Source organism: Bufo gargarizans, chromosome 9, assembly GCF_014858855.1.
Source record: "Bufo gargarizans isolate SCDJY-AF-19 chromosome 9, ASM1485885v1, whole genome shotgun sequence".
In the NCBI taxonomy this organism is placed as follows: Eukaryota; Metazoa; Chordata; class Amphibia; order Anura; family Bufonidae; genus Bufo; species Bufo gargarizans.
The window spans coordinates 37,598,829-37,619,309 of record NC_058088.1 but is presented as its reverse complement, the minus strand read 5'-3'; the positions used below and the strand labels follow the sequence as shown (position 1 = coordinate 37,619,309).

Here is a 20,481-nt window from a genome sequence, read left to right as displayed (position 1 = left end):
AGGCATTTTCTAGTAAGTGCTGGCGATGTGCGGTCCGCAAAATGCGGAACGCACATTGCCGGTGTCCGCGTTTTGCAGATCCGCAAAACACACACGGACGTGTGAATGGACCCATAGCGCCATATATACAGCGATCAGGAAAACTAGAGACTGTAATAAACAGCCTCTGCCTTCTCTGCAGGGAGTCCAGATGGCTCTGACTGCAGCTGCAGAACCGGAAAACACATTCATGTAGAGACATTGGTATGTGGACCAGCCCAACAAGACGTTCATTTTTCATGTCAATATGTATCTTTCACAAAAAAAAAAAAAAAAAATAATCCTAAATCCTTGCAGTTTTCACAGTGGTCAGACGCTTCCTGTTCTGCTCACTTCTCAGCAGTCATCATTAGATACAGGATTACAGATGAGGGTACTTTCACACTAGTGTTATTCTTTTCCGGTATTGAGTTCCGTCTTTGGGGCTCAATACCGGAAAAAAAAATGATCAGTTTAATCCTAATACATTCTGAATGGAGAGCATTCCGTTCAGGATGCATCAGTTCAGTCCCTCTTACGGTATTTGGCCGGAGTAAATACTGCAGCATGCTGCAGTATTTTCTCAGTCCAAAATTCCGGGAGTCCATTTCCATTGAAATGTATTAGTGCCGGATCAGTCATTAAAATTGCTGCATTGATTGATCCGATCTTCTGGTCCGCGCATACGCAGACCTTTAAAAATGTGAAAATAATAAATACTGAACCCGTTTTTCCAGATGACACCGGAGAGACGGAAATGGTATTCCAATGCATTTGTCAGACAGATTCGCATCCGGATCCGTCTACAAATGATGTCCGTTGGCATGCGGATTTCCGGATCTGGCAGTAAGTTCCGGCGACAGAACTGCCTGCCGGATCCTCCTAACGCAAGTGTGAAAGTACCCTAAGGCCCCTTTCACACAGGCGTTGCAGGAAAAATGTGCGGGTGCGTTACGGGAACACCCGCGATTTTTCTGCGCGAGTGCAAAACATTGTATTGCGTTTTGCACTCGCGTGAAAAAAATTGTGCATGTTTGGTACCCAAACCCGAACTTCTTCACAGAAGTTCGGGTTTGGGATCAGTGTTCTGTAGATTGTATTATTTTCCCTTATAACATGGTTATAAGGGAAAATAATAGCATTCTGAATACAGAATGTATAGTGAAATAGCGCTGGAGGGGTTAAAAAAATAAATCAAAATTTAACCATGGTAAAAGATCATGTGACGTACCATGTGATGACCAGAGTGACGTCATCAAAGGTCTTTTACCTGTATTTAATGCTCACCACAGGTCCTATTCAACAAAGGAGACAGAAGGAGATGCCGGGCTTTGCGATCAAGTGGACTAAGGTGAGTTAAATTATTTATTTTTTAACCCCTCCAGCGCTGTTTTACTATGCATTCTGTATTCAGAATGCTATTATTTTCCCTTATAACCATGTTATAAGGGAAAATAATAATGATCGGGTCTCCATCCCGATCGTCTCCTAGCAACCGTGCGTGAAAAATCGCACCGCATCCGCACTTGCTTGCGATTTTCACGCAACCCCATTTATTTCTATGGGGCCTGCGTTACGTGAAACGCAGAATATAGAACATGCTGCGATTTTCACGCAACGCATAAGTGATGCGTGAAAATCACTGCTCATGTGAACAGCCCCATAGAAATGAATGGGTCGGTATTCAGTGCGGGTGCAATGCGTTCAACTCACGCATCGTATCCGCGCGGAATACTCGCCCATGTGAAAGGGGCCTAACACCCATATACAAATAACACAGGATCCCCCATTCACAATACTGTAGGTGATGATCACTGCTCATCTACCCCTCCCTGTACATTGACCTCCAGACTACAGGTTCCTATGGTCCACGTGGCTGCCATCTGTCTGTCTACATTCCAACATAGAAATGACATCATTTATCAATTATTTATGTCATTTATCAAGAATGTAGAGCAAGAGCACTTTTTACAATAGGTTATTATAATTATTATTCATCGTAATATGTGTCATTAACTTCTATAATAAATGGAATGATGGAGACGTGTTTTCGAAAGCCTATTATTCCGATTCTATAGGCAAATCGCAAGGGAGTAGATTTACTAAGACTGGCGTTCACAAATCCGGTATCCTGCTCCAGCCGAGGAAGAGTCCGTTGGAAATAACCATATTCAGCCTGGGAGGATAATGCTGTGCCCAGTCAGATCCCCATTGACTATAATGGGATCTGGGCGCTTTCCAGCAAAAGGCACTCCTTTATATCTGGCCGAAACCCGACATTTGTGCCGTAAAGCACATTATAGTCAATAGGGTCCGGCGGTGCACGGCATTATCCGGCTAAGCTGGATCCAGTGAACACCAGCTGGTTGTTCCTCTACAAAATTTGTAAACGTACCCGAGGTCTAGAGTCTCTTGGAGTAGAGGTGCCTAAATAAAAAAAAAACATCTTCTGGCAGGCCATGCACCTGAAAATCTCATCTTTTTGAGCTGCCAGTTTCTGGTATAAGTTCTAGGAAATCAGTAGGGCTGTGGCTGTCCCCATCCAATATGGCCAAGCCCTCAAATTTCAAAAAAGTGTCAAGAAGTGTGAAAAGCTACAAATTATCGCACAATCATGGCCGACATTATAATGGGAGAATATTCTATGCCATAAAACCACTGATGGTGCTAACCTCCACAATGCCCATGTGCCCTACAAACCTATGATCTGGACATTTTCTACAGCAAAGCTATGCGTGCATCACAGGAAGCGGAGGATTGTGCAATATCCTGACATATGAGCGTCAGTTCAACAAAGGTGAACAGACGGCGTTCCGGTCTGCATCAGCATCCTTTAGAATAACCCTTTATGACTGTCGATGTCATTTTGTCATGTATTTCTTTTATCTCTATTACTCTTATCGCCCGTTCTGGGCTGTGGTCACATGACCATGTCCATCCTTTCTCATTTCCTGTGATGTTATGTCCATGGGAGGGGCAGTGATGGGGGCGTGTCTATAAATAGAAGTGTGGGAGGGGCTATAAATTAGCAGGGCGTTGTTAGGGGCGGTGCTGGAGCTGTGGCAGAGAATGGAGAAATGCATCATGGGTTTGGTTGGACACGGAGCAACAAGAAGTGCTACATACCAGATGGAAACAAACCAGAGGGATTGGTTTATATTGTGAAAAGGGATCAGGAGAGTCCAAATTGAAGGAGACAAAGAATGTAGAAAATGGTGTAAAGAAACAAAAAAACTTATGCCAGAAGACCCCTTTAAGAACTGATACCACTATTCAATGTGAAATACAGTACTGTATTACTTTCAAGAAAAATACTTTTCCATTGCAAGAGGAAGTAGAGTACGTGTGCAACCAAATCTACCGCATTTCCTGACAGAAAGCACACACCTAGACAAATGTGCATGTGTCGGTAAGAAAATAAAACAGCCACTAGTGCCGAGGATGAAATCTTTACGGCGCTACAGATCAGAACCTTTGGAGACCAGACCAAATATTTATCAGCAACTTTTCTTAAAGAATATGATTAAAGGAGCCACACACTCTTCAAACAGCCGGCACCCCGACGAACGGCTGTTTGAAGAGACTGTGTTGCTCCGGTGAGAGCGGTGACCTCCTCACAGCTCACCAAGCACAGCGCCGTACACTGTATAGTGGTTGTGCTTGGTATCGCAGCTCAGCCCCACTCACTTGAATGAGACTAAGCTGCACTGAGAGGGGTTGTCTCACTTCAGTGAACGGCATTTATCATGTTAACACAAGGCACTTACTAATGCTTTGTGATTGACCATATTTTCTCCTTTGCTCCATCATATTATACCCTTCTCCTTTTCGTGGTTACGACCTACCTACAAGCCAGCAGCGGTGGCCGCGTTTGCACACTATAGGGCACTCCCATGGTCCCGGCCACCAGAGAGATGGGGCTTTTTTCTATAGTGTGCAAGCACAACCACCACTGCTGGATTGTAGGGTGGTCGTAACCATAGAAACAAGAAGTGTATAATATGATGGAAAAATGAATCCAGCCAGCAAAGGAGGCAATATAGTCAATCACAATACATTAGTAAGTGCCTTGTATTAACTGTGTACATGACAAACCCTTTAACCAATGTGACCAATAAATGATGTCATTGGCCTAGGAAAAGGGCTGCGGTGCTCAATTGAGTGTCATGGCCTCTTTAAAAACCTGATTGATGGGGCGTTCTGAAAGCTGGACCTCCACTCGTCTAATATTGATGACTTATCCTTAGAATAGGTCACTAAGCCTAGTTTCACATACACAGCTGGGTGTTGCGGCAGAGAATGCAGGGGATCAGCAGGACAAAAACCACCGCATGCAGACGTTTTTGTGGCATATTTGCCAGGTAGTGGTCAGATTTCTGCCAGACCCCAGTATAGTCAATAGGGTCCAACAGGCAGGCAGTAGTATCCGGATCAGGAGAACCAGGACTATGTTCACTACTTGAATAGCCTGCCAAAGGCTCTGTCGCATATGTGAAACTAGCCTAAGCGGATGTCCACACTGCGTTTATTTGAGTGGAATTTAGGCACGGACAGCCGCACTGAAATTTCATCGAAAACCTGCCGACTGCCGGGTCCTCTCTGCCTCCCATACATCTCAACAGCAGAAAGCGGAGCGACAGCTTAAAGCCACAGTCGTGCCAAGAAGCGACAAGTCCTTGCTCTGCGCAGCCGTCGGCGGCTTTGGGGAGAAATTTCAGTGCTGCTGTCCACACCACGGAAAACAATCAATAATACTAAAGGCCTAATCACAATCACACAAGCCAGCGATTGGGGCAATTATCAGGAACCAACATTCCTAGGAACACTCATCCCAAATAACTGCGCCGTGTCACTGATCACCCGATGAGCAAGCAAAGACTCGTTCAGCAGTGATCACATCTTCATCTGGAACTTTAAATCATTGTTTACTGGCAGGACATTGTCCTGTGTCCACAGGGATCTGCTGCCAAAAAACAATGATTCCCTATGGAAAGGAGAGATCTCTATGGCAATTGCTCATTCCAATACAGAGGGGATGATTGCTGCATTTAACTGCAGCTCTCCCCTCTGCTTAATGTCAATGAATGGTCACATAAAAGGGCCTTGAGCACTTACTGATAAAAGTCTCATATCTTTCCAGCCAACCAAATGTATATTATTAGCAAGACATGGAGTATTATTACAGCACTATTTATTCCATGTTGCTCTAAATATACGTAGGGGTGCACATACATAATACAAAACAAGTACAAGAAGCATGAAGACAAGCTACAAACTGGTACAGAAGGAGAGAGGACCCGGCCTGTGAGGGAAGGGGGAAGGATAGAGTAGGTGAGGGGAAAGCTCTGTGACCCGCACCTATCCGACAATGGGGGCATATCCTAGGGATATGCCCCCATTGTATGGGATGGTAAAACCCCTTTGAGTGAATGGGAGTAGTGTTGCAGTTACAGACAATGGACAGAGCCGTGTAATTCCAGTGCCGACTTCCGGAGATGAAGATTCTCTTAAACAGCTTATCGGCGGGGGTTGATCATGTATTGATGACCTATCCTATGGATAAAGAATGGACAATCCCTTAACGGAGAGAGTCTAACGACTGATGCCTTTTGCCAGAAGACTATACAGATGTATTTGTCGATATCCAAACAAATAATAAAATACAATGTATAATACAAGTAATGTGACTTACCTGCAGACTGAACGTTCCTGGCTTTGTTGGCGATCTGAAGAAAAGGAAAATATAAAATAAGATCACATACACCGCCTTCTTAAGACAACCTAAGCATGGCTCCAATAATAGCTGATCACAAAATAAATGCTTGAAAATATTTAATTACTTTCTATCACGTTGATAGGACCGTGTCGTACCCCTCCCACTAAAAATGACAAATTCATAAAAATGCATCATTATTATTATTTGGTTTTCTGGTTATTTGAGGTCACAGTTTAAAGCAGATCTGTATGTCAGTACATAACAGGATGAGAAGTGGTCTAAGAGAAGTAGATTACACAGCAAGTTTCCCTTCTCAGACATATGGACAAAACTAAGATTTCTCTCTGAAAAGCCCAAGGTCCTTTTATATGGCCGAATACAGGGCAGTAAGGAGTGCCAATTGACCAGCCAAGCGGTGCACGGGCAAATGCAGACTGCATGGGAGACGAACATTAGTATGATTGTTCGTGCCCTATATAGTTTGCATATTGTTGGCGGAACATTCCGAATTACATGGGGAGATGGGCTGCAGATGAACGATCAATTAATATTGCAAAAAGAAAGGGGTCTTGACCATCACCCTAAGACCTCTATGGTGGGACATAATTTAATATGCTTTCCTGTTGGGATTCTGTCCTTCTTGGTCCATGAACAGAACGCCACAACAGTAGAGGGGGCATTCTGCAATGTCAGCGTATATACCACAATCAAGTGTCTGTAGAAAGATGGGCACCATCGGTCGCAGGTCTTGTAACGGCAGCCATAAGTGGACGTCGCCAACAGTGAGAACAATAGACAGTCTGAACCATGGTATGCGCGCAATATTAATGACCTATCCTCAGGATAGGTCATCGGTATCTGATTGGTGGGGGTCCGACACCCAGTACCCCTGCCGATCAGCTGTTTGAGAAGGCACTGGCACTCTTGTGTTGCGACCTTCTCACAACCTACCAAGCACAGCGCCGTACATTGTATAGCGGCTGTGCTTGGTATCGCGCTCATCCCTATTCACTTCAATGGGGCTGAGCGCAATACCAAGCACAGCCACTATACAATGTACGGAGCTGTGCTTGGTGAGCTCTGAGAAGGCAGCAGCGCTCACAGGAGCGCCGGTGCCTTCTCAAGCAGCTTGGGGGTATTGCTGAGAAAAAAAAATGATGTTTTAAAAAAAAAAAAAATGATGTTTTGAATGTAAATGAGCCTCTAGGAGCAACGGGGGTGTTGCCATTACACCTAGAGGCTCTGCTCTCTTTGCAACTGCCGCTCCCTCTACTCTTTGATTGACAGGGCCAGGTAGCGTAAATGTCATCACACCTGGCCCTGTCAAAGTGGAGATGGCGCAGTAGTTGCAGAGAGAGCAGAGCCTCTAAGATTAATGGAAACGCCCCTATTGCTCCTAAAGGCTCATTTGCATATATTACAACTTCATTTTTCTCAGCAATGCGGACACATATGAACATGGGACCAACACGGTTGCCTTCAGCTGCCAAGCGCACATGTAACAGGTCCACCAGTAGCATAGGCACAAATCTGCTGACAGGTGCGCTTTAAATGAACGTCCCATTTATGTCAGCCCATGTCTGCAGGAGCCTTCTCTCTGGAAGAAGTTCAGCGAACGATACGACCTTATATTTCACTAACTGCTAGGACAAGAATCACTTTCATTCCGATATCCGGCCATTAGTGAGGAATTCACAGCCAAATCTGGAAGACAGTCTGCTGGAGCGGTGCCCCGGGCTTACCGAGAACATAAAAACCAGACTAATATAGGACTGCCATTATAATGAGGAGTTACAGCCTCTTAACCATTTCACTGCCCACCTGCAGACTCTTAGGCCTCTTTTACACGAACCATACAGATTAGGTCCGGGTGCGTTCAGTGAAACTCGCACCATTTTGCAAGCAAGTTCAGTCAGTTTTGTCTGCGATTGCGTTCAGTTTTTTTTCCGCGTCGGTGCAATGCATTTTGATGCGTTTTTCATGCATGTGATAAAAAACTGAAGGTTTACAAACAACATCTCTTAGCAACCATCAGTGAAAAACGAATCGTACCCGCACATGCTTGCGGATACAATGCGTTTTTCCCTGAAGCCCCATTCACTTCTATGGGGCCAGGGCTGCGTGAAAAATGCAGAATATAGAACATGCTGTGTTTTTCACGCAACGCAGAACTGATGGCACCGGGGTAGGGGGAGAGCTGATGGCACCGGGGTGGGGGAGAGCTGATGGCACCGGGGTGGGGGAGAGCTGATGGCACCGGGGTGGGGGAGAGCTGATGGCACCGGGGTGGGGGAGAGCTGATGGCACCGGGGTGGGGGAGAGCTGATGGCACCGGGGTGGGGGAGAGCTGATGGCACCGGGGGAACTAACAGAAATAGCGTGGTGTTCAACAGGCAGGAAATACTCAAACCCATATCAGAAGACTTAAAGGTAGGCAGACAATGTCATAGAGCAGCAGGAAATGCTAGCAGAATGCTTGGGTGTATAGCAAGAGGCATTACCAGTAGAAAGAGGGAGGTGGTCATGCCGCTCTACAGAGCACTAGTGAGACTGTGGAGTATTGTGCGCAGTACTGGAGACCATATCTCCAGAAGGATATTGATACTTTGGAGAGAGTTCAGAGAAGAGCTACTAAACTGGTACATGGATTGCAGGATAAAACTTACCAGGAAAGATTAAAGGACCTTAACATGTACAGCTTGGAAGAAAGAGGAGACAGAGGGGATATGATAGAAACTTTTAAATACATAAAGGGAATCAACAAAGTAAAAGAGGAGAGAATATTTAAAAGAAGAAAAACTGCTACCAGAGGACATAGTTTTAAATTAGAGAGGCAAAGGTTTAGAAGTAATATCAGGAAGTATTACTTTACTGAGAGAGTAGTGGATGCATGGAATAGCCTTCCTGCAGAAGTGGTAGCTGCAAATACAGTGAAGGAGGTTAAGCGTGCATGGAATAGGCATAAGGCCATCCTTCATATAAGATAGGGCCAGGGGCTATTCATAGGATTCAGTATATTGGGCAGACTAGATGGGCCAAATGGTTCTCATCTGCCGACACATTCTATATGCAGCTATGCACATATATACAGGGGAGCAAATCCTGCACTTGTGGCCCGTTGCTAATGGCGATCCCCAGCAAAACTGCATACAGTGGAGAATGCCTGCAGCGGACCACAAGTACCACAAGAGACATCCTACACAAGATAGCAATTGTGTGGATGTGATAAACAGTATAACAATCTAATAACAAGGACAGGAGCATTTTGCTGGGGATCGCCATTAGCAACGGGCCACAACTGCAGGATTTGCTCCCCTGTATAACATGTGCATAGCTGCATATGGGTTTGAGTATTTCCTGCCTGTTGAACACCACGCTATTTCTGTTAGTTTGCTTGTATATGGAGGTGTATAAACACCAATTTAAATGTGCCTGTTTTCCATCCACAGGCCACATTTAGGTGCACCTGTGAGGCCTGGGCCTTATCAGCCAGATTTGAGTGGGACTCGCAGACTCCTCCCTCCTCCCATTGCTGGCATGGTAGATGCTGGAGTTAACTGGTGAGTAATCTGTGAGTCGGTCCTCACACTCCTGTAATTTGCCCACTGGCTCCTGGTAGTGCCCATACGGCTCAGGTAGGTGAGTGTTAGGACCCAAGCTACTTGAGAAACCTTGGCGCGGTGCTCGGGCTCGGACATGTCCTCATAGTAGGACATGTTGGCTAATCTCTAAATTTTAACACCAGTTTGAGGGCTTAGTAAGATCACAGAGTGCACCTGTCCTATTTTTTTGATTGTTACACTGGGGGGAACAGAGCTGATGGCAGGGGGTCTGATGAGTTTTTATAAAGGAAAACAGTCTAGTAAATCATTTTTTCTTATTAGAGTACTCGAATAATCGTAAAAATAATCGGTAGAATACTCGATTACTAAAATAATCGTTTGCTGCAGCCCTAGACTCATGGCTACCTTCATGCTATCATTCCGCACATACAGGACCCACAGGGACCTCTGCTTACTCAACCAGTGGGCACATTCACCTGAAGACTGCAGGGCGCCCCACGGGGGGGGGGGGGGGGGGGGTTACACTGGGGCTACCCTGCTCCGGGTAGTGTGCAAACCATGTACTCTAGCGCAGCTTGGTATCGAAAAAATACCGAACTGGTATCAAAGTATCAAGACTTCGAAACCTAATGCAACCCTAGTCGCAACCACACAGCACCATCATCAGTCATCATTGAGGTGAATGGGAGCAGCGCTGCAGTGACGAGCACTGTCCACTACTATACTGACAGTGCAGTAAAGGTCTAGCGCCGATCAGCTAGCAATGGCCTATCTTGAGAATGGACCATCACTCAAAAGGGGTTATCTGTGAATTTATATATCAGATCGGTGGAGGTCCAACACCCAGGAACCCCGCCGATCAGCTGTTAGAAGAGGTCGGCGCTCCGTGACGTCACCGTACACTGTGACATGCCCTGGTTGCAGCTTAGCCCCATTCAAGTCAATGGGGCCGAGCTGCAAAACCAAGCACTGCTACTATACGATGTACGGAGAGCTCATCAGAGCCTCGGAGAATGAGGCGGCTCCCTGAAAACAGCTGATCAGCGGGGGTGCTGGGACTCAGACCCCCTGATGTGATAATGATGACCCATCCTAAGGAAAAGTCATGGTTATGGGTGATTGGGGAATAAGACAATACTTCAAGCCCAGCTGCAAGACATGAGTGTGTCTTCCCCGGGGGGGCGCACAGGTATGCAAATTGGGCATAGACTAAAAAAAATTAAAAAAGATCTTGACCATTTTTCCTAAAATCTTGATTATTTTAAAATAAAAATGTAGAGGGGGAGGACAGGATGCAATATACGTAAATATGAAGTTAATCTATTATCCTATTATGTTTCTTCAGATTCATTCTGCAACGAGCATAAAAGTGTTCATTAGTTGCGAGTGCGCGTCTGGTAAATTATTCATACATGCCGCCCTCTTCTATCAGATGCATTAACCCTCAGTCTTCGGAAAATCAAGACCGAACCTGATCAGACATGCAGCAAAATCTGAAGAATGCCCTTGCACTGGGTCATATGTAAAGAGCTTATCTATAAAAAAAAAAAAAAAAAAAAAAAAAAAAAAAGGACCCAGATAGGCGAGGGTTCAGCCTCCATGGTAGCAAAACAAATTGACAAAGGCAACACATTTTAACCCTTGTTTAACTCTATCAATATACATTCATTGACAAAAAAATAAAAATAAATGCACCAAGAAGAAATTTTTGGAATCGAATTACACTTTCTATGAGTGAATGTAATGAGGACATGCAGTATGGAAGCGATTCTAATATTACAGTGAAAGGATAGGTTTATTGGGGAACACTGTACAACTGAAAGGAGGCTCTAGTGCCCCGTCGTGCCTCCGCTAGCCTGGATACAAGATGAGATACGGTTGGGCGTGGAGGCATACAGATGTTGCAGCTGGGCCTATAGATCCTGCACACTCGTAGGTTGTCGAAGCTGGCGTCCCGGCCGGTCACATACCGTAAATGCTCGATAAATCTGGCAACCGGGCAGGCCAAGTCCTGCACATATCGCCGAGCTGTTAGTGTCCCACCTATCAGTACTAGGGGTGACCGACTGACATGAGCGATGGCTCCCCAGATCATCACACCAGCAGCTCGGGCAGTGTCTCGCTCAACACAGCAACGGCAGGATTGAAGCGCTCACCACGAGGCCTCCATACCCGAACCCAACCGTCGTCAGATCCCAAACAGATCCTGGATTTCTCGCTAAAGACAATACGGTTCCAGTCTGTAGCAGATCGGGTTCCTGTTTTACGACATCACTGCAAATGGAGGCAATGGTGGCGTCACCAACTATCAATGGCAGGAAACCTAATGGGTTCTGTGACACCACATTTCCTTCTGCCAAGTGCCTGGAAAGGTGTGTGTATTAAAAGCGCCCCCCCCCCCCCCCCCCGTGTCTGGATGGTGAACAACAAAACTGCTTGTGCTAGTTGGCAGATCAAACGATTGCGCCTACTGAATGTTGTGTGGGTCGTACGGAGCCTGTTGTGCTGACTTAACATGTGCTCCCAACACCTCCTAAAAGCTAGATTAGAATGGTCTAGATGGCGGGCAATTAGTCAAAGTGACTATCCTACTTATGTCATTCAAATGATGCGCCCCTCTCCAAGTCTGTCAACAGGGCAAAATGACTGAGTGCATCGTGGCAGTCAATGACCTCTTACCAGGTGGTACACTACCCAAAAGTTGCCTCTGAGAGCCTATTCAGAGAGCAGCATGGGCAGCTATTTTACGCCCTCTTGTGGCAAGACCCAGAGCCTAATCAGGCCACTCCTGCAATCATTTGCATAACTGCATGTTGAGTTTTGCAGCAAACCAACATTTCCATCTGGGTGCATTATTTTTGTTTGTCAATGAGAATAAAATATAACTTTTAATGAAATTCCTTGAAAACCTTCTAGGGTTTAAAACCCCAGCTCAGAATGGGCTCTGCCAGCGGAAAATAGCTAAAGAGACTGACCGCCATCAACAACGTGAAAGGAGCTGTAATATAAAACATTAGTCTATGCCCCCCATAGACTGCACTGGGGTCATGTCTCTTTTGGGCGCGGTGTCCGGATGGAAAACACCCTATGGGTGCCACCACACATCCAGGGTTTTTGATGCAGTTTTATGAAGCCCAAACGAGGAGTGGTTGGAAAAAAAAAATAATAATACAAGAGAAGTAGTATCTGCTATCTCATGTAATCATCCACTCCTCGTTATGGCTTCAAAAACTGCATCAAAAAGCCTGAAAAGTGTGGCATCATCCTAATGGGATACCAGTGATGATTTGGCTTGAAGTGTTTAAGCCAACCCTAATTTTAATTTTTTATTTCAGCCAGGCCTCCTGACTCAGCTTCCTACTGACACGTTACTGACAAGTTTTTATTTTCCACTCTAGGCGGACCTTAGCGGTCTCTTGGTCCGGAAAAACGTGTGTCATGGAACAGCCAATTGACTCTACAATGTTGTAAATACCATAAAGCACAAACCATATAAATGTAAAAATCTGGAACATATTGAACCCATTTTTTTCCATTTTTAACTCCAGCCTCTCCATTTTCTGCGACCACAGCCGCAAAAGGTTTTTCGATGCTAGGGGTTGGGCATGGTATATATGGGTGGTATGGATGGACAAGATCAGGGGTTACTGACCTTCACGAATAGCAACGGGATCACATGTACCTAGGAATACACTGCGCTTTCTCCATAGATTACAGCTGATCACTGGGGGTCCCGGGGGCACCTAGAAGCTCTGCTCTCTCTGCAACTGTCAAGCCCTCTCCTCTTTGATTGACAGGGCCAGGCAGGCGTGCTCACTTTTACACTGCCTGGGCCTGTCAATCAAAGTGGAGAGGGCGTGGCAGTTGCAGAGAGAGCAGAGCCTCTAGGTGTAATGTCAACGCCCCCGTCGCTCCTAGAGGCTCATTTGCATATATTAAAACCTTATTTTTCTCAGCAACGCGGGCACATATGAACATGGGACCCACACAGATGTCTTCACATGCAACAGGCCAGCCAGTTTCATAGATACAAATCTGCTGACAGATGCCCTATAATTGTTATTTACGTGACATCAAACAATACACGTGTGTAAATCAGACAAAAAAAAAAAAAAGGTGAATCTCGCCGTGGTTTCTGATAGCAAAGGGTTAAGCATCGATTTGTGGGATGTCAGCCGCTCTGATGCAAAAATAGTACTGGAAAAGGTGGAAAGAAAATGACAATGCCAGGAGAAGAGCTGGAAGACGCGGTGACAATCTGCAGCCTTCTGTTCTGTCTAATGAACCGCGCAGTCTGCCTACGTACACAGCGCTGCGGTGGCTCGAATTTCTCAAGGTGGTATCAATTACGGCATGGGCTCAGTGATAGTATGTAGATAGTCATTCACCCCTGCATCAGCATGTGAATCTTATCATGTTCTGCCCTCGGACAGCATCTCTAGAGGATGAGAGGCTGATGAATCGTCATCTCCTAGTTTGTTGCCAGAGACAAACAGGGGCATCTGTTCTCACCAGATCATACGCCGAGAGCCAGCCAATACTGATCCTTGGGTGGCTGCATGTTTCCCTAAAGAAGCACACAAACTAAAATGAAAGGGGTGTTGGGATAACGTATGATTAAAAAAATAAAAGTAAAAAAAAATTAAAATCACCTACTTAGGGTTCACGCCCACGGCTGTGTGACGGCCGGGCCTGTGCTGCGGACCGCAATGCACGGACACAACCGTGGGGCAGCTGCATGTGGATCGCAGACACATTTACTTGAATTGGGTCCACGAACCGACGGTCTGCACCGCAAAAAAAGTAGTGCATGCACTACTTTTTTGCGGTGCAGAGGCACGGCCAGAAACACCATGGAACACCGTAGCACCTCCGTGGTGGGGTTCCACACCGCATCTCCAGATTTGCGTACCTATTCAAGTGAATGGGTCCGCATCCGTGATGCGGGGTGCACATGGCGGGTGCCCTGTGTATTGCGGACTCGCCTTAGAAGGGCAATGTGTCACTGATATTTTTTCTGCAAGTTAAAAATCAGATAGCGACACATAAAAAAATAATTCTCATCTGTTTTTATTTTGTGATTGTAGATTTGAACAGGATTATGGGGGCGGCCATCTCGCCTGAGCTTTTGCTTTGCAGCAGCTACATGGGCCATAGTCACAATGGACAGGAGGGGACTCGACGACTTCTATGGGAGAGTTTTCTAGGCATGTGCAGAGGTCAGGAGGCAGTAGATCAGCTGTGGTATCACCTATTGTGAATGAAGGAGCCTGTGTTATCTGCATATAGGTGATATCCATCACTGCAATCCTGCCTGTAAAGATAAGCTGGTAACTGCAGTAACGTGATTTGTACAGACCAAGAAGTGGGCCTTTTATTAGGTTTAGTAACCAGTGCAAAAAGTGTAGGATTTTATGTCTTTTTATATATATATATATAGATATTGACATGAATAAAATAACAATCACCCAAAAATCTTTAAAACATAAAAAAAAAAAAAAAACAATAGATCATTTTGTGACTTCCTTATAAAAGGGTCATGTCAGAGGGTACAAAGATGGAGAGGTGGCCGTGTGTAGGGATGAGCGAACCCGGGTACCTGGACCCGAACCCAGACCTTTTCAATGAAGTCCGGGTTCGGTGTTCAGGTGATTTTATTATTTTCCGTTATAACATGGTTATATCGGAAAATAATAGCATTCTTAACACAGAATGCAAAATAATATGGCCATTTAGGGGTTAAAAAACCCCACCTCATCCATTCGATTGCGCTGCAGCAGCTTCTATCTTCATTCAGCAGGACCTGCGATGCGCACGATGACATCATCACGCATATTGCATATCTGCCCAATTAGACTGTGGATCAGCAACCTTCAGCACTCCAGCTGCTTTGAAACTACAACTCCCAGCATGCAGACTTAAGGTCTGTTCTTGTAACTCCCATAGAAGTGAAATACTTCAATTACTCTTACCGGTAATATGTTTTCCATGAGCCCATGACAGCACCTGTGAGAGATCCTCCTCCCTCCGGACAGGAAACAGGAACTTCCCAGATCTTTAAATTGGTCCCGTGCCTTCTACCTTCAGTATTTGACAAGATTCCTGGGACCAGCAACACACCTATATATAGTGAGAACTAACAACATAGGCGAGAAAACATAATAGACAAAAACTCTGCGCCAAATATATGCCAGGCATATCTCTTCTTTGGCACCAAACTAAAGAGTAGACTTCTCTTTTTTCCCATTATTCTCTATATATAAAAAAATGATATATATATATAGATATATATATACATATTTTTTTTTTTTTTTATATATATATTTTTTTTTTTTTTTTTTAGGGGGGTAATTATGTAGGTGCTGTCATGGGCTCATGGAAAACATATTACCGGTAAGAGTAATTGAAGTATTTCCATTACGCCCCATGACAGCACCTGTGAGAGACTAGACTAGATAACTCTTAGGGAGGGACTGCAGCCTGCAGCACCTTTCTCCCAAAGGACATATCCTGCACAGATGAAAGGTCCAACCTGTAGTGTTTGTAAAACGTAGAGGGGGAACTCCACGTTGCAGCCCTACAGATCTGTTCTATGGTAGCGCACCCTTTTTCTGCCCAGGAAGAGGCTACTGCCCTGGTGGAATGGGCTGAAAAATCTGAAGGGACCTGACAATCTGATAGTGAATAAGCCAAACCTATCGCTCTTTTGATCCATCTGGCTAAGGTACGGCTTGTAACCTTGGAGCCCCTGTTCTGACCCTGAAATTGAACAAAGAGCTGCGGGGTCTTTCTAAAGTCCTTTGTAGATTCTAAATACTCACAGACACTCCTCCTAACATCTAAAGTATGAAAGGATTTCTCTCCTTCATTCTTTGGGTCCTGACAAAAGGAAGGGAGAACTATCTCCTGAGACCTATGAAACACCGACACTACTTTGGGCAGGAACGCAGGGTCTGGTCTGAGAACAATCCTATCCTCCAGAATCTGGGTATATGGAGGGGAAGAGGACAAAGAGGACAGCTCTCCAACACGCCTGGCAGATGTAATGGCCACTAAAAATACAGTCTTATAGGACAGCATCTTTAAGGAGATGTCCCCCAGAGGCTCGAACGGAGCTTTGGTTAGAGCAGAAAGAACCAGGTTAAGGTCCCATGGGGCTGACTTAGATCTAACTACAGGACAAAGTCTAGAAGACCCCCTAATGAACCTTTTGACCCAAGGATGAGAGGCCAAACGAAAGTCAAACAGGACACTCAGTGCCGAGACCTGCACCTTGAGAGTGCTGGGTTTAAGTCTTTTGTTCAGGCCTTCCTGCAAAAAGTTCAAAATTAACGGGATGTTGGGTGAGTTCAAGTCTAAGCCTGGACCTGCAAACCGAAGGAAGGTTTTCCATACCCTCAGGTAGATGTCGGAGGTGACTTTTTTCCTACTAGCTAGGAGAGTCCCGATGACCTGCTCTGATAGGCCCCTAGACCTGAAGAAAGACCTCTCAAAATCCAAGCTGTCAGATGGAGATTCTTGACTTCCGGATGATGTAGAGGGCCCTGATATAATAGGTCCTGTCTTTTCGCTTTTCTTAGGGGGACTTCTTTGATCTTGCTGAAGGACCTGATCTTTTGCTGAATCCCCTCCTTCTTGACTGCTGGAAGATAAGATTTCTGAGTCTGAGAGTCTAACAGGATGCCTAGGAAAACACATCTGGATGTTGGAATCAGGGATGATTTGTCCCAATTTATTAGCCAGCCCAGGCTCGTCAGGATCCCCAGGACCTTCTGTATGTGAGATTCCAGCTGCTCTGGGGACTGCCCTACCAAGAGAAGGTCGTCCAGGTATGAGACTATAATGATGTCCGACCTCCTTACTTCTGCCATTACCTCCGCCATCAGCTTCGTGAAGAGCCTCGGCGCCTGTGATACCCCGAAAGGAAGAGCTCTGAACTGTAAATGAACAATTGACTCCCCTATCTTCACTGCCACCCTCAGGTATCTTTGGGACAAGGGATGGATGGGCACGTGGTAGTAGGCATCTTTTATGTCTATTGAGGCCATCACACAGTTGGGGAACAGATGGAGGACCGTGGAGGAGATGGACTCCATCCTGAATTTCTGATAGGACAGATACTGGTTGAGACCCTTCAAATTTATAATCAGTCTGAACGTTCCGTTGGGCTTGGGGACCAGAAATAGGGTTGAATAAAATCCCTCTCCTTGTTCGTCCTCTGGGACTGGAACAAGGACTGCCTTTTCCCGGAGGCTGTTTATTTCCTCCAAAAGCGCCACCTGTTTTGGAGAATTTTGGTTCAATGAAGTAACTTTGAAAGTCCTGGGCGGTAGTCTCTTGAAGTCTAGGCGATAGCCTTCCTTTATAATATCCTTTACCCAAGCGCTTGCGGTAATATTTCGCCAGGCTGGAAAAAATAAAGAAAGACGACCGCCCACTTGGGGTCTGGCGTCATTGTTGAGTGGAACTTGAGGCTTGAGGTCTGGATTTAAACAGCACACTTTTTGATTTATCAGATCTCCACTCCCTCCTTTTCTTTTGATCCCCAAAAGCCTTCCTTCTTTCATTACTCCGAAAAGGCTTCCCCTGTTTAGGAAAGGACGGTGCTGGAAAACCTTTTTTCCTATCGGATGCCTTATCTAAAATGTCATCTAAGGCTGATCCGAATAGAAAGCCCCCTTGGCAAGGTAAGGCACAAAGTTTAGATTTTGAAGCTACATCGCCCTTCCACCCTTTCAACCATAACGACCTTCTGGCCGAATTGGAGAGTGCAGCCGCCCTAGCGGAAAGCCTCAATGCGTCAGCGGAGGCATCAGAGATAAAGTCCACTGCACTGGACATAGTTGGTATCGCCTGCAGCAGCTGATCCCTAGGAGTCTTATTCTCTATATGAGACTCTAATTCCTCCAACCAGAGCTTTAATGACCTAGCCACCGAGGTAGTCGCTATATTTGGCTTAAAGGCAGAAGTGGAAGCTTCCCAGTTCTTCCTTAGGTAAGCATCAGCCCTTTTGTCCATGGGATCTTTAAGGGACCCTAGATCCTCAAATGGGAGAGCTGACTTCTTATTTATCTTGGCTACGGGAGCGTCTACCCTCGGTACCTCCTGCCAAGCTGACACTTCCTGATCATCGAAGGGGTACTTTCTCTTGACCGCTCTAGGGATAAAGAATTTTTTATCGGGCTTCTCCCATTCACGTTTAATCAGATCCTTGATACAGTCCTGAATGGGGAAAACCCTAGACTTTTTAGGCTTTAGGCTCTCAAACATTAGCTCTGGTCTAGACCTGGACTCCTTTTCCTCCTCAAGCTCCATCGTGGATCTAACCGCCTTCAATAACAGGTCCGTATCTTCTACTCTAAACAACGGCTTCCCTGTCAAATCCTCAGAAGAGGAATCCGAGTCTGCAATAGCGCCTTCCTCAGACCCAGAGTCCACCGTATCCTCCGCTACCACCTGGGGCCTCCTATGCCTGGATGAGCTAGGCAGGGATTTTTTAAGCTCCTCTACTGACGAACGGACTTCATTTTTTACTAAATTCTGGATACTCTGTAATAAAGATGGCGACTCCTCGGCCACTAACTTATCCAGACATGGTTGACAACATGTCTTGGAGTAAGATGGATCCAGCTTCCTCTTGCAAATTCCGCACTCCTCAGCTCTTTTGTGGGAAGCTTTCTTTGGGTGCTCTTTAGCCTGCATTTAATAAAACAACCCATCAGCTTAACCTGACCATAAAAACAAACTCCCCAAAGGGAGATGGTGGGGGTTAACCCCTCTTACCCCCAGGAGTACCATGCTTGGTTCCAAAAGCTGCTCCTGTCCGTCGGTGCGCTGTTGTGCATCCCCTACTTCCTGCATCATAATGCTGCGTAAAGGGGGGCCAATTGAGGGCTGTAGCTGCCGCCTGCGTCCCGATCGCTCCTGCTGCCACTCACCACCACGCCGGCTGGCCGGCGTTCCCTTTTTCAAATGGGCCGCGCAGCGCCCCCATGTTAGGCTCCTCCCCTTCCGGCCGATGGAACGCACGCGTCACTTCCGGTGCGACGCGCACGTCCACACAGCCAGCCTCAATGAGAGGGGAAGACGCACCTCCCCCCTCATGCCGTAACTTCGCCGGCAGGCAGGGACACGAGGCAGCCCAGGTATCCCCCCATGGCTCCGAAGAAGGGACCAGACGCCGGGCTTCTCAGCGGCTCCTAGTGGAGACTTACGCCGACAGGTACCTCCACTAGGTTTCGGTCTTAACCCTAGAGGTCCTGCAGCCAAGGAATAGACCTGGAAAGAAATCCTCCTGTCCCTGGACAGGAAACAGGAAAGAACTGAAGGTAGAAGGCACGGGACCAATTTAAAGATCTGGGAAGTTCCTGTTTCCTGTCCGGAGGGAGGAGGATCTCTCACAGGTGCTGTCATGGGGCGTAATGGAAAAGAGGATTCTGGGAGTTGTAGTTTCAGAACAGCTGCAGCGCCGAAGGTTGACGATCTCTGCTCTAGAAGACAATATGGTGCCTATAGATGCACTGCACAGAAGCATATGGAGGGTATAATAGCCCATAGACACTCTATGATAAAGAAGAAAATAATCTAGCACTAGATTCAGGTTTTCAAGTAAAAATCTTTATACTGTACTTACTGTAATAAGTGTAAAGTCCAAAGTCCAACACAACGAGCCCGGCAGCGTGTGCATTTTGGACTAGGCTACATCCTTACTCATGGCCTTCAGGACGTGTTGTAGTCTGAAATGTGTAGACCTGCTGGGGTCCTTGTCTTGTGCTTTGGATTTTATGTAGGTGCACCTTAAGACATTTTCCAATATACTTACGTTGACATTGATGGCATATCGCTAATGCTGGCTCGGCAAAACCTGGCAGCCCCATATAGTGGGACTTGTGACAATAGGAGAGTTCGCTCCCTCAGCTAGTTTCAGCGCCCCTATAGCAGTGAATGGAGAGCACGCTGCACATGCGCGATACACTGTCCTTCACTTGGGGGGCCCCATTCTAGAGATAGGAGCAGGTCACAGAGGTAGGACTTGGACTTATCGGACATCGATGGCATATCCTAGTGACAAGCCATCAATTTCTGATGTGTATAACCATTTAACATAGAATTAACTAATTATTCACAGTAGCATTTACGTACTAACTCAATGTGTGTCTTTTTACTGCCTAAATAAAGTACGCT

General features: G+C 46.0%; 1 protein-coding gene across 2 annotated transcripts in view; it reads right to left on the bottom strand.

The window, feature by feature from the left end:
• The window catches only part of WDR44 (WD repeat domain 44), an 89,044-nt gene that overhangs the window by 56,110 nt on the left and 12,453 nt on the right, over positions 1-20,481 (bottom strand). Inside the window, exon 2 of one of the 2 annotated variants that reach the window (XM_044305249.1) lies at positions 5,711-5,744. The exons of the other annotated variant lie outside the window; for it this stretch is intronic. Within the exon in view, the coding sequence (XP_044161184.1) occupies positions 5,711-5,744 (34 nt within the window). The remainder of the gene's footprint in view (positions 1-5,710; positions 5,745-20,481) is intronic. 2 annotated transcript variants of the gene reach the window in all.